Source organism: Enhydra lutris, unplaced genomic scaffold, assembly GCF_002288905.1.
Source record: "Enhydra lutris kenyoni isolate GAN:26980312 unplaced genomic scaffold, ASM228890v2 scaffoldscaffold77, whole genome shotgun sequence".
Lineage (NCBI taxonomy): Eukaryota > Metazoa > Chordata > Mammalia > Carnivora > Mustelidae > Enhydra > Enhydra lutris.
Genome location: NW_019154161.1, coordinates 3,400,681 through 3,413,153, shown reverse-complemented (window position 1 = coordinate 3,413,153; position 12,473 = coordinate 3,400,681). Strand labels below are relative to the sequence as shown.

Genomic DNA, 12,473 nt, shown 5'->3' with positions numbered 1-12,473 from the left:
GTTAGGGAACCCCCCAGGACAGGGATGCCCAGGTACGCTATCCTGGCCAAGTGCCTGCACCTGCTTTTTCTGCAAGGAATGGAAATCAGAGGCTGGGGGTGGGGAGCGGGGAGGGGAGAGAAGCTCATCCTATGTGGGGGGACTCCGAGGGGAGGGAAGAGTTTAAGAAGAGGGGGTACCTGCAGTGAGGGCAGTCACAGAGGAAGGAAAGGACTTCGAGAGCAAGGAACCAGAGAGGTGGAAGGACGTTGAGTAAAGGGAGTTGTTATAGGGGGAAGATGCTAAATGGGGGGGGGGGGTAGTTTGAGGGAGAGGGGAGGACCCTGAGAGGCAGAAGGCGCCAGGGAGGCGGAGCCTTCGCTATATTTGGCCTCCCCCTAATGTCCCATTCTCCATGACAGACACCCAATAGCGTGAAAAGAATAAGTCTTTTGTTTCACCACTCCTTGACTCTCAAGAGGCTGAAGTGGATGGGAAAGTCCTGAGAAGGGTTAAGGAAAGGATCTGGAGATCAGAGGGGCCGGTACCGGGAGAACAGAGGCCAAAAGACCAGCCAAAGCCGCTCCCAGTTGCCTGGCAACCGCTGCGGTCAAAAGCCTGCTTGGCCAGCCGAGGAGGTGTCGCTCCCGGAAACAGCCGACAGTTGTGGCGCCGCCCCCTGGCAACGAGACTAACAAAGTACCGCTCCCCAGCAACCTATTACTAGAGGCGGGCCTGGACTGGACTAGCAGCCTCCCAGTGCCCTGGCGCAGGCGCAATCCTCTCTGCTCTCGCATAGTCCCACCTCCATGCAACTCCTTTCCGAGCCTTCTCATTGGCGGGCACACCAGCCAAATGCCTTCTATTGTTTCGGAGGCGGGGCCCGGCTCCCTAGTCGCACTCCGATTGGCCCCACAGACCGTCTACCTCCAGCCGGACAGGGCTACCTCTACTCCTTGTGTGCCTATTGGCCCTGGAGGACGATACTTCGGGGTCGGGGGCGGAGCAGACGAGAGGGCCCTCCGTGGATTGGACAGTGTCAAAACGAGGGGCGGTCCCTATTGGCGGGGCGGTTGGGAGGCGAAGGGAGAGTCTTTTCAGCGCTGAGGACTGGCGCTGAGGAGGCGGCGGTGGCTCCCGGGGCGTTTGAGCGGGCTCATCCGAGCCCGCGGGCCAACGCGGATCCAGGCCCGACCGGCGGGACCGCCCCGGACTCCCCGCGGGCCTTCCTAGCCGCCATGGAGGACGGTGTCTATGGTAGGTCAGGGAGGGGCGGGGCCGGCTGGGAGGGGTTGGAGCGTTTAGACCCGAACGTTCCGCCGCGAACATCCCTCCCGGCGCGCGGCGCGCGGAGCCCTTCGGCCCCCTCGTCGACTAGCTTTTGTGGGGCGCGGGACGGGCTTCCGGCGGGGCCCGAGAGCAGGGCGTTCCAGGCCATTGTTTGGGCCGAGCCTGTTTCCGGTGGCGGCGGGAGGGGGCGGGATGGAGCGACGGAGGCGAGGCCGGGGCGGAACCATTCCCGCTGGAAGGGCTGGGCGAGCCCAGTGCCTGCTGGGAGCCGCGAAGGGGGCTTCTGGGGCGCTTGGGTGGGGAGGAATCTTGGGGGCCGCAGCGATCCCGCTAAGGCGTGGGCGGGGGCCTTCGATGCCCCGCCCCCTGCCCCAACTCTTCCAAGCTGTCAACGGCTTTGCCAGCCGTAGTTACTTTCCATGGACCCAGGAGTCCGGACACCCAAGCTCCCAGTTACCTCGCCAGGAATGGAGGCCGAAAACCAAGGCCCCAGCCCCCTTCCAAGTAATGGACCCAACAGCTCGGGCTCCCAGCCCCCTTGTCCCTCAGACTTAGGAGTCATGACCCCTAGCTGCCTCTCCTCCCCCAGAACTTACAGTCTAGATCCACAGCCCTTCCTACTCTGGGCTGAGGAATCTAGACCCACCCCACCCCCAGCCTCTTCTTCCAGCAGACAGTGGAGGCCCTCCCCTCCAACCTAGTCCTGCCCGCCCCAGCCCTGTCTTCCCCCAGATTGCAAGAATTCTGGCTCCCAGTCCCCAAAACTGACCTCCAACCCCTGACCCTACCCTCAGAGCCCCCAGACCTGACTCCGGAGGAGCGGATGGAGCTGGAGAACATCCGGCGGCGGAAGCAGGAGCTGCTGGTGGAGATCCAGCGTCTGCGGGAGGAGCTCAGTGAAGCCATGAGCGAGGTGGAGGGTCTGGAGGCCAATGAGGGCAGGTGAGGGCTGGGGTGGGGAACTTGGGGGTCATGGGGCCAGGCCAGGCCAGGGCTGCCCCGGCATTGAGCCTCCCTCCCCTGCTCTCTCCTGCAGTAAGACCTTGCAGCGGAACCGGAAGATGGCGATGGGCAGGAAGAAGTTCAACATGGATCCCAAGAAGGTGCTTGGGCCACAGGGCTGGGATCCGTGAGGCAGACATCCAGGCAGGGGGCTCTGGCAACTTTAGGTTCCAGAAGCATGCTTAAGGTGGACAGATGGGGTCCTAATTCCCGGATTAAGATACTGGCTGTCCATTTGGTCTCTGACCACTCACCAGGCGTTCCAGCCTCCTGACCTTTGTCCGTGCGGTCTGTGTCCTCTGCGGGGGAGGCTCTCTTCCTATTTCTAGACCCTCTTATGGGGCCACCTAGAGTCTCAGGAGGAGCTCGAACACTGAGAGGGAACACGAACGGTGACATGCACAAGGGAGGGTTGACTAGAGCCACTTCAGAGAGCAGCCAGGTTGTGGACCCTCCCGGGGGAGCCTCGGAAAGTGAGGGAGGGCTTCCTGGAGGGAGAGGACAGTCAGGTCTGGTTTGAAGGTCGAGTCTGTGTTCACCAGGTGGAGAACGATGTTTGTTTATCCGGTCGTTCCCGCTCTCTGACGCCGTCTCAGGCTTGCCTCTGTGCTGGGCAGCGCTGGAGCCCCAGAGTGGCTTGACCTTTCCTTGGCCTCAGCGAGCGCCTAGACGTGGATACCGCACTCCAGAGTTGATGTAGCTTTCGTGGCACAGACCGAGCCCCAGGAGGCCCTATCCGGCCTGCGGCTTGGCACTCACAGGCCTCCATGGGCAGCTGTAGCTTGTCAAACATTCAACAAACTCACTGGGCTCCCATTCCTTGTCGGACCCTGCTCTTGGTGTGGGACTCGGCAGGCAAAGGCAGAGGGCGCAGTTAAGTGCAAAGGCTCTGACTCGGGAGGGGTGGTGTTTAAGTACTTGAGTGAAGCCTGAAGACAAAACCTGGCCGAGTTCTGTTGAGAGCGGGGGTGGGTGTGGGTGCTGAGGTCCCTGGGGAGGCGGCGGTGGGGGGAGCTTTCTAGCTGTTGGGGCTGAGACCCGGCCCCCACCCACCAGGGGATCCAGTTCTTGGTGGAGAACGAACTTCTGCAGAACACACCCGAGGAGATCGCCCGCTTCCTATACAAGGGCGAGGGCCTGAACAAGACAGCCATCGGGGACTACCTGGGGGAGAGGTGAGACCCCGCCCAGTTCCCACAGTCCCCTGCGCCCCGCTCCTCCCCTTCCCGCCCACTTCCTTTCCCAAGGAGAGGCCCGCGTGGATCAGCCCTCTAACTGGATTGTGACAGAACGGACCTCTGAAGGGATCGGTGGAAGCCTGGGACCGTCTGGGGGAACCTAGGGCTGCCTGTGACCATCTGGGGGGCATGGGAATCTCCTGCGGACCCCTGGAAAGTTGAGGCCCATCCATTTAGGTCTGGGACAGCGGAGAACAGCTGTGAGCATTGGGGGTTGGTGAGAATCCTGTAGACAGCTTCTTTTTTTTTTTTTTTTTTTTTAAGATTTTATTTATTTATTTGTAGAGAGAGAGAGGGAGAGAGAGCAAGCACAGGCAGACAGAATGGCAGGCAGAGGGAGAAGCAGGCTCCCTGATGAGCAAGGAGCCCGATGTGGGACTCGATCCCAGGACGCTGGGATCATGACCTGAGCCGAAGGCAGCTGCTTAACCAACTGAGCCACCCAGGCGTCCCATGTAGACAGCTTCTAAGTGTGGTAACCACATGGACAGCTAGGGAGTATGGGGGTCCTCGGGGGCACGGGGACCCATGGACGTCTGGGGCGTGAGGATTGTCCGTGGACATCAGGGGTGATCTGAACATCTGAGCTGCGTGGGACCAGCAGATGTCTGGGTAGCATAGGGATTGTGTGGACATCTGGAATGTGTGGAACCTTCTGGACATCTGGCTTGTATTAGGGCTCACTGGTTGTCTGGGGATCATGGGGACTGTATGGACACCTGGAGATGTCTGGGGGACCCTCGGTAGACACCTGGGGTGCGTGGGGAGTGTTTCAGGAGCATCTAGGCTGTGTGGGGACTGTCTGGACATCGGGGGGAGGTGGGTAGCCCTCTGTAGATGTCCAGGGGCCATCTGTGGACAGCTGGTGTGGTGGGGACTGTTCTGGGGACAGCTGGGGTGCACAGGGACCATCTCTGGACATCTGCAGAGGCTGGGAGCCATCAGAGAGATGATAGTGGGTGGAGCACGTGTTTGCTGTGCTCCTCTCGACTGCGAAGGTTCAGCTAGACCGGCGGTGATCTTGTAGCAGATGGTCCTCCCAAGAGTGTGTTCTGAGTGTTCCTGTCCCGGTGCCAGGCCTGTGATGGGGCCAGGCTCACATTTCCACCCGCCCCAGGGGCAGACACTCTGCCCCAGTGTTTGCTTCCTGTCCGCTCCTGCTCCAGCTTCCCCAGACTCCTTCCTGTGCATGATTCTGTGTCTGTCCGCCCTCCCAGGGAAGAGCTGAACCTGGCGGTGCTCCATGCCTTTGTGGACCTGCACGAGTTTACTGACCTCAATCTGGTGCAGGCCCTCAGGTGAGAGAGGGATGGGGTTGGGAGGGCAGGAATGTACCCGTCACGGCTCGCTCTTTACAACTGATGAACCCACTCAGAGTAAAAACAGAAACAAAGATCAAGGGATTGATTGTCTCACGTAACACAGAAGTCCATGTGGCCTCCTTCAGGCATAGCTATATCCAGGTGCTCAAGTGGTGTCAGAAGGTCCATTTTCTCTAGCTTTGGGTTGTCCTTGCCACTGTGTTGGCATTGCTTTCTGTAGACTCACCTGTCACGTGGCAACAGAAGTCCCTGGCAGACTTGTTTAGCAAACCTAGCAGAAAGAGGGGGTTTGGGGTTTTTTGTTGTTGTTTTGTTTTTTTTTTTTTCCCTGTATAAATCCACCAAAAGTCCCTCAGCCAGTGCTCACGGGTCAGCGTGGAGCCATACCTGAGATAGCTGCTGAGGCCATAAGGCTGTTACTGGCTGCTTCCTGACATGGGGACAGAGAGCAGTGAGGGGCTTCTGCCAGATGTGGCGCATACACCTGGTTCCTCTCTAACCCAGGCAATTTCTCTGGAGCTTCCGCCTCCCTGGAGAGGCCCAGAAGATTGACCGGATGATGGAAGCCTTCGCCCAGCGATACTGCCTGTGCAACCCCGGGGTCTTCCAGTCCACAGGTGGGGGCCCGGCCTCGGGGGCTTTGGGAAGGAGGGGCCGGGGCCCCGCCTGCCTGTGTCGTCACCACCTGACTGTCCGCTGCAGACACGTGCTACGTGCTGTCCTTTGCCGTGATCATGCTGAACACCAGCCTTCACAATCCCAACGTCCGGGACAAGCCGGGCCTGGAGCGCTTCGTGGCCATGAACCGGGGCATCAACGAGGGTGGGGACCTGCCCGAGGAGCTGCTCAGGGTCAGGCCCCCTTTTCCCCTCCCCACAGCCCCCCCACCCAGTGCCGTCCCTCTCCCTGCCGCAAGCCCTCCTCCCCATGGGTCTCCCAGTGCCCAGGCCGGCCAGTGCAATCGTGCCAACCTGTCCATTTCTTTTCTCTCTCTCTTTTCTGGGCCTCCCTCAGTCTTCATCTCTCTTGTTTCTCTTTCCCGTTTCTCTCTGGCCCTCGGGCTCTTTCGGGGTCTAAGTGTCCATCTGTCCGTCTATCTCGAGAACTCTGCTGGCCACTGCTACTCTGCATCTCTTCTTCCTCTCCTGGGGCTCCCTCCATCCTTCTGCCTCCTCCCTGGGCCACTCCTCCCCTAGTCCCATTGGTCCCATTGCCTCCCTGGCTGTTGGGGCCCCCCAACCGTGACCAGGTCACCCCGGGAGGGTCCCTGGGGCCTGGAGATGCTGACTGCATCCTCGCCCCTCAGAACCTCTACGACAGCATCCGAAACGAGCCCTTCAAGATTCCTGAGGATGACGGGAATGACCTGACCCACACCTTCTTCAACCCGGATCGGGAGGGCTGGCTCCTTAAGCTGGGTACGTCCCCTCCTGACCCCGCCGGCAGCCTCTGCAGGGGAAAGTGAGGAGTCCCAGGTTCTCGTTGCCATGCGCACCTGCTGTGTGATCTTAGGCAAACGATTTGACCTCTCTGAACTTCCATTTGCCACATCTGCAGAACAGGGCCAAAAACAAGATGAGGCCGGTGCGCCGGGCCCGAGCTCAGGCATAGAGGAGGGCCCCCTAAATATTTGTGGGTACAGGGTAGGCGTTAGGGAGCACTGAATAATTGCCAGGCTCTGTGCTTATGAACACAGAGTCCCCGCGGGGGTGGAATGGGGTGGGGTGGGGGTGGGGCCGATTCCCCCAGAAACACGGGGATCCAGCAGATTCTAGATAAGTCAGCAGGGGTCAAGCAAGTGCCCCTTCTGTGGGGGTTATCTGAGGATTGGAGGGGCTCTCCTCTTTGGGTTCACGGGACATTTCCCAGGGGAGCTTTTAAAACCCCGACAGCCAAGCCACAACCTCCCAGAGCCGGGATTTCTAGGGCGGGATGGGCTGTCAGTCATGCTCAAAGCTCCCCAGCCGCCTTCCAGGGCAGCCGCAGTTGAGAGCCGCTGGCCTGGAGCCGTGCGTGGGGATGGCAGGCGCCGCGAGAGTGAGCCGCGGCTTCTGAGCCCCAAGGCAGCAGACAGCTGCTCCGGGGCCACGGCGCCGCCCCGGGGGCCAAGGCTTCTGGTGCCCAGGGAGAGGGCAGGGAAGTGGCAAGGAGACCCCGGGAACTAGTTCCTCTGCAGACCTTTCCGTCTGTCCGCAGGGATGCTTCCCGTTGCCTGGAGTGGGGACATTGAGGCTCAGTCGCTGTCCAGCAGCAGCCACAGAGCTGGGGTGGCCTTGGAGCCAGATCGCCGACCCTGGGTGTAGCTTTCTGTTCTGCGTGGACAGGGTCAGGGTCAGGGTCAGGGAGAGAGGCACCTCCTGCTCCAGAGGCTGAGGCGGACCAGTGCTGGGGGGCGGGGGGGGGGTTGGCGGCCATGTTCACAAGGATGCTTAATGGTGGCCGTTGTTCCTGTCATGGTCAAGGAGCCCAAAAGCAGGTCATCTTGAAGCAGGAAGGTGTGGGCCCAAGTGGGTCTGTGGGCTGGAGTCCAGAGAGGGCAAGAGGTGGCCCAGCCACCTTGGGTCAAGCAGCCGGGGGTGCGGGCAGGGTTTGTCCCCTCCCTTTGCAATAACTTGAGGGGGGTAAGACCTCTTTACCGTGGCATTGGGGGCCTTCCTGGCTGAGGATCTATCCTGAGGGGACGGGCTGGAGCCGGGCACTGATCTGCGGCCTCCCTGGGAGGGAGAGGGTCATGTCGATGTAACTGGTTTTCTTCCCTCTCTTCCCCCCTCCCTCCCTCTCTCCCTCCATCTCTGCGTGTTCCTCTCTGCTGTTTCCGTCTCTGTCTCTGTTTCTGTCCCGCCCCCTGTGCTTTCTGGCCTTTGCCCCCCGCCCCGTTTCTGTGGCCTGCGGCTTCTGGGGGCACCCCATTCTTCTGCCTTCCCTTCTCCTCGCCTGGTCCTGCCTGCTTTCTCGCTGTCTGCCCCAGGAGGTAGGTACGCTGCCCATCCTTGCTCCCTGACCTGACATCGGGGGAGGGTGCTGCCCCGGGCTGACAGACAGGGTTAGGAAGTGGGGTGGGCAGGATCCTGGGGCCCAAAAGCCAGCCTGTCCCTGCTTGTCTGTCTTCCCACGCATTGCTTTGTTCTCAGCCCCGCCAGCCCCGCCTTCCCTGCGCTCACTCTGCCTCTCGGTGCCCTCCCTGCCCTCCCAGAGGCCCTGTCCCCCTGTTGAGCCCAGGCCCCCTCCCACCCCTTCCCTTTCAGGGGGCCGGGTGAAGACGTGGAAGCGCCGCTGGTTCATCCTCACAGACAACTGCCTCTACTATTTTGAGTACACCACGGTGAGGGCAGAGCCTGGTGGAGGGGCTGGGGGCCAGGACTCCCAGGTCTGATGGAGGAGGGCCTGGGGGCAGGGACTCCCGGGTCAGGTCTGAGGGAGGAGGGCATTGAGGGTCTAGACTCGCAGATCTGAGGGAGTTGGGAGCCGGGACTCCCGGGTCTGAGGGAGGAGCGCATTGAGGGTCTGGACTTCTGGGTCTGAGGAAGGAGGGCTGTATCAGTGCACTAGGGCTACTAGGACAAAGTACCACAAGTTGGTGGCTCAGACCTCAAACATTCTGGGGTTCCAGAAGAGGGGCTGGGCGAGGGCTGGGGAGTCTGAGTCCTGTGCTGCATTTTCCTTCAGGACAAGGAACCCCGTGGAATTATCCCCCTGGAGAACCTGAGCATCCGAGAAGTCGATGACCCCCGAAAACCGGTAAGGCCCTCTCCGTACCCCAGCCTGCTGCGGTGGGGGCGGTCTCTGGTCCTGGGGCCACTGTTACCCACCGTTCCTCTGCTCTCGTGTCTCCCCAGAACTGCTTTGAGCTTTACATCCCCAACAACAAGGGGCAGCTCATCAAAGCCTGTAAAACTGAGGCGGACGGCCGGGTGGTTGAGGGGAACCACATGGTTTACCGGATCTCGGCCCCAACCCAGGAGGAGAAGGAAGAGTGGATCAAGTCCATCCAGTGAGCCAGGGCTCCAGGGTCCTCGGGCAGGGGGTGGGGCCTGGCTCCTTGGCCCTCACCCTGGATCCTCCCTTCTGCAGAGCCGCCGTGAGCGTGGACCCCTTCTATGAGATGCTGGCAGCAAGGAAGAAGCGGATTTCCGTCAAGAAGAAGCAGGAGCAGCCCTGACCCCCTGCCCCCCAACCCCGTTATTTATTACGGAGCTGCCCCATCCGGGTGGCCGGACCCCTGGGCCCCGGGGCTGCGGATCCTGGTTTTCCAATCCTGGTTCTCTGTTTGGAAAATTCACCACCTCTAGCTCCTCTCTCATTGTTTGTAATTAACACACCATTGGTAATCTTATTAATTATTTAACCACTCGTGGCCTGGGACCCCTCCTTTCTCGGGGTTGACAGGGCGGAGGGGCTCAGCCTTGTAGCCCGCGGGGCTGCCTGTGCACTGGTCTCTCCTGGGGGCTGTCCGGGCGTGTGAGGGATGGATGCTGGGGACGCTGCAGCCGAGCAGGGACCCTCCCATGTCCGCCCCTTGCCCCCCCCCCCCCAGCCTGCAGGGCTGGAATAAAGGGGAGGTTTCACAGGGCGGCAGGTGGTCTGGTTAGAATGGCATGGTATTGAGCGAGTGGGTGGGCCGATGTCCTGGGGCAAGGCTTAGCCTTCCTTCCAGACACGCCTTGACAGGCCAAACCCAGGAGGGTTCCCGTCCTCCCTGATGCCCTCAGCCGGCTCCTGCTCCTGGAGGGGGCCGCAGCTCTGAGCTGATGGGATTGTGAGCGGGCCAGTGCTTTGCAAGCAAAAACTAGAGAGCTGGTCAAGCTCTGGGGGGGACCTGCTCCAGGAGCACATCGGGCGGAGGAGCCCAGAAAAGAGCCAGAGAGCTATCCCCTGGGGCTGGGCAAGAGGCAGCTGGTGTCAGAGGAGGGCTGGGTGGGAGTGGTGGGTGGGGTGGGGAACTGGGGGGCCGACAAGCCCAGTTCTCAACCAGCAGCTGGTCATCTGGAAGACATTTTGCACCGAGCAAGTACAGCTCTGGGAAACCCACAGTACTGCTCCTGTCCTGGGAATCAGCCTCCGAAGTGGGAGGTCTTTTCCTTGAGAGCAAAGACTTGAAGGTTGGGGTACCCCTGAACCCCAGGGCCAGGCCTGTTTCTCCTGGCCCTCCAGCTTGGGATACACTTGGTGTCCCCAAAGAACAAAGGCACAGAGATCCTGAGGGGGGTGGGTTGGCAGGATGGGAGACCCCCTCGTCACTCTCCCACGCCCAAATCTGCCGTGGAGGCTTGAGTGCGAGAAACCCCGATACTGGGCAGGCCCTGTTACCAGACTGCATTAGGTTGGAACTGAGGCCTGCCGCTGCGGGTTGTGTGTGTTGCGGGGGCGACGGGGGGGGCAGTTGCATTTCCTCCCTCCCCCAAGCTTTCTTCAAAGGGTGGAAGCACTAATTGAGTGCTCCTGGTGAAGTGGAAATCCTGGCTCTGCCCTTGGCCACAGGCATTGGCCTGCTCCACGCGTACTAGAAACACTGCCGTCCTCGAAGGGGGCGCTCCTCTCCCTGCAGGAGCCTTGGACTACAATTCCCAGCAAGCTGTGCAGGGCTGGCTGCCCCCACCAGTGGGAGAGCCAGTCTGGAGGCCTTCTGGGAGTTGTATTTTCCTAAGGCTCCAATGACCGGGCGGGGGGGGGGGTGCTCCTTACTTAGCCCAGTTTCCTACACTTGTGTGCAGGTTGGGCAAAGAGGCCCTGGGCACTTTAACTCCCAGGCACGGATGGGAAGTGGAGTTCCCAAGTGAGAATATGGGATTCCCAACTCCAAACGTTCCAGGGAAATGGGAATCATCAGCTCAAGGAAAAAGGAGGTCTCTGGATACACACAAGGTCCCACCACTACCTCACCCTATCCTGCCCGCCTCCAGGGAGTAAACCCATAGGTCCTGAATGCTCGGCAGAGATGCCCTGGAAGGGCATTGCAGGCACAGGGAACAGTATAAGCAGAGGCAGGAAAAGGTATGGTGTGTTGGAGTTAACGGACAGCAGGCTTGTATGGTATGATCGAGGAGGGAAGTTGGTAAGAGGTGGGAGTCAGAGGGGATGCACAAGCCTGATCATTTGGAGCCCGATCCACCATGGGAGGGACTTTGGATGTATTTTTAGTTGATGGAAACCATCCAAGGGTGTGAAGAAGGCAAATGACGTATTTGGATTGAGCCTGTAGGAGGGGCCTCTGGCTGCTGCAGAGAATAATTTGGAAAGGAGTGGGGGCAGCTGCAGGGAGGACAGGACGCAGTGCAGTTTTACCCTGGGGCTGAGGCCATGGAGAGAAGTGGACCCGGGAAGAGGCATCCACAGGATTTGCTGAGCGCCGGACCAACTCCGGAATTCTGGCTCCAGCAATGAGTGCGTAGCAATGCCATTGATCGAGATGGTTGGAGAGGGAATTGTGGGGCTGGGGAGTAGGGATTGGTGGCTCTGGTTTGGCCAACTTAAGCTGCAATTGCCTGTAGGACATTCAAACCAGACTTGTCACCTCAAAATCGTCCTTCAGTTTTGCCCCAAATCCATCTCCTTCCCAAAGACTGAGGATTCTAGCTGCCGGCTCCCACCTCTCCCAGGACCCCAAATCCCCAGCCCCCTTGTTACAGGTTGAATCATATCAGCCTGAGATCAGTACGTTGAAGTCCTAAACCCCGGTACCTCAGAACGTGGTCTTATTTAGAAATCAGATCATTGCGGATAAAATCTGGTAAGATGGATGAGGTCATTAATGTAGGCACTAATCCAATATGGCTAGTGTCCTTATACTAAGAGAAAATTTGGACCCACAGACACACACACATGGGGGAAGGGAGAACACATGTGAAGGTGAAGGCAGAATTGGGGTGAGGCTTTTACACACTAAGGAGCAAAGATGGCCGGCGACCACTAGAAGCGAGGCGAGTCCTGGAACAGCTTCTCCCTCACAGCTTCACAAGGAACAGATCCTGCAGACATCTTGATCTTGGATTCTAGCCTCCAGAGCAGGGATGCTGTCAGTGAACTAGTAATATAGTCCTCCCCCCTCTCAGACCCAGGAGTCTTGCCCCAGCCCCTCCTCCCTCAGACCCAGTAGTCCTCACCTCCAGCCCCGGACTCCTTCAGACCCAAGAGTCCTGGCCCCCAGCCCCTCCTCCCTCAGACCCAGGAGTCCTGGCCCCCTGCTCTTCCTCCCTCAGACTCCAGAGTCCTGGCCCTCACCACCCTACCAGTCCTGGCTCCCTCAGCACACACCCTGGTCAGGTGTGTCCACAGATCAGCTAAAGCACAGCCCCGTCTTCCCACAGTGCCTCTGAGAAAGACACAAGAGTCTAATCCTCACTCTCCCTTTCTCCATCCCTGGGACTTAACAAGTGACCCTAATGCCTTCATCCCCTTAACTCCTAAGCCAGGAGTCCGCAGCACCCCCTTTGGGTCCCCACTTCTGGTCCCTTCCCTCCCTCGCTCTCACCCAAAGTGAGTCCTGCAAACATGCAAATGAACTTGGGACCAAAGGGATGGGGTGATAGGTTGAAGGCAGGAGATCAGAGACAGTCAGAGGAGAGAGACAGGAGGCAGAATCAGTCAGGAGCCCCAGAGAAATGGAGAAAAAGAAATCGGGACAGAGAGACAAGGCAGGAAGACA

At 59.7% G+C, this 12,473-nt stretch overlaps 1 protein-coding gene across 2 annotated transcripts; it reads left to right on the top strand.

Annotated features, from left to right (window-relative positions):
- The first annotated feature begins 788 nt into the window (after positions 1–788).
- LOC111160756 (cytohesin 2) lies at positions 789–9,181 on the top strand. 2 transcript variants are annotated; one of them, XM_022524093.1, is made up of 13 exons: positions 1,046–1,236; positions 2,064–2,211; positions 2,306–2,372; positions 3,328–3,446; positions 4,727–4,807; positions 5,336–5,448; positions 5,534–5,682; positions 6,138–6,249; positions 7,800–7,802; positions 8,077–8,153; positions 8,498–8,569; positions 8,668–8,822; positions 8,903–9,181. In XM_022524093.1, the coding sequence occupies exons 1-13, from the start codon at positions 1,218–1,220 to the stop codon at positions 8,988–8,990; spliced, it is 1,203 nt and encodes a 400-aa protein (XP_022379801.1). In that variant the 5' UTR covers positions 1,046–1,217; the 3' UTR covers positions 8,991–9,181. The 2 variants fall into 2 exon arrangements, with proteins under 2 accessions (XP_022379800.1, XP_022379801.1); XM_022524092.1 differs by lacking the exon at positions 7,800–7,802 and having other exon boundaries at positions 789–1,236.
- The last annotated feature ends 3,292 nt before the right edge of the window (positions 9,182–12,473 follow it).

Excerpts from the sequence above, each read along its gene's own strand:
- LOC111160756 (XM_022524092.1), top strand. The coding sequence starts at position 789 with ATGCAACTCCTTTCCGAGCCTTCTCATTGGCGGGCACACCAGCCAAAT. Across the intron at positions 4,808-5,335 it reads AATCTGGTGCAGGCCCTCAG|GCAATTTCTCTGGAGCTTCC; the intron begins GTGAGAGAGGGA and ends TCTCTAACCCAG. Across the intron at positions 8,823-8,902 it reads GAGTGGATCAAGTCCATCCA|AGCCGCCGTGAGCGTGGACC; the intron begins GTGAGCCAGGGC and ends TCCCTTCTGCAG.